The 1,217-nt window shown below is 33.4% G+C and overlaps 1 protein-coding gene across 1 annotated transcript in view; it reads right to left on the reverse strand.

Annotated features, from left to right (window-relative positions):
• Positions 1 to 1,217, reverse strand: part of Slc36a4 (solute carrier family 36 member 4) — a 42,181-nt gene that overhangs the window by 39,004 nt on the left and 1,960 nt on the right. Inside the window, exon 4 of the mRNA XM_012517732.2 lies at positions 174 to 269. Coding sequence (XP_012373186.1) covers positions 174 to 269 — 96 coding nt within the window. The remainder of the gene's footprint in view (positions 1 to 173; positions 270 to 1,217) is intronic.

Consider the following 1,217-nt stretch of genomic DNA (forward strand, 5'->3'; position numbering starts at 1 on the left):
TTCACTGTGAAAGTGAAAATTTGGAGAACTAAAACTTGAACCTAATTCTAACTCTAAGGGTTACTGGATTCTCTCAACTTTATCACACCAATATTTATGTGTCTTATCAAATTAAATACTTAAAAATTAATATAATTTCCCCAGCTACTTATTAGAAACAGAAGGTACTTAACCGTCCCCATGCCGCTTGCTTCTGAAGATAGCTCCAAGGACTTCCTTCCATAGCAAGACTCACAGTGTCACTGTAACCTAGTGTCAGCTTCCTAAACCTGTCATTTAATGATGTAGACACAGCAAAAAGAAAGGTGTTAAGTTGGTCCACGAAACTATTTCTTGAAAACAGTACCGAATAACTGCCTATATGCTAGCAGATTCATTTTCACAATCTGAAGACCTGCACACTCCTAAACATGCCTCATGAAATTTTAAAACTTTATCTGCTTTTCACCAGGCTATTAATTTTGATTTACTGCTTAAATTTATCATCTACAGAATTCAAAGCATCTAACATTTGTATTTTGCTGATCAAATACCTAAAATCACCTAGACTGTTCACATCTAAATTATTACATTTTTAGAATTATTTAACATTACATCTGTATAGGGCTCTACAACATACTTCAAATGAACTATCTCATTTAATTTTCAATATAACTCTATGAGACAACTATTATTCTCCCATTTAATTCCTCTCTCTTCCACTTTCTTAGTGAGCATTGTTATTTAAATATCATAAATAATTTACTCAGCTTTAAGAACATTTATTATCAAGAATCAAATCTGGTGTACTAAAATAGGAAATAATTACTAAATTTTTTCATTAAAATGTTGGTTTATTGTCTAGTAAAAGCACTTCGTGATATAAACATGAAGAAAAATAATCATTTACTAAATATCTACAAACCCACACATCAGTAACCAACACTGAAAACACTATACCCAAAGCTAAATTACTGCTAATAGAAGATCTTGAGCTATTACTGGGAACTGGATCGCTGCTTTCATGCCCTCTGCATCTTCCCTGTTTTTTTCTATCTATTCTAAATGAAAGAACCTATTAGCTAGACATGGCAGTACACACCTCTAATCCCAGGACCTGGGAGGCTGAGGCAGGAGGTCTATCACAAGTTCAAGGCCAACTTCAAATGCATAGTGACCTCAAGGCCAGCCTAAACTACACAGTGACACCTTGTCTCAAAAAAAAAAAAAAAAAAAAA

Source organism: Octodon degus, unplaced genomic scaffold, assembly GCF_000260255.1.
Source record: "Octodon degus isolate 3935 unplaced genomic scaffold, OctDeg1.0 scaffold00209, whole genome shotgun sequence".
Lineage (NCBI taxonomy): Eukaryota > Metazoa > Chordata > Mammalia > Rodentia > Octodontidae > Octodon > Octodon degus.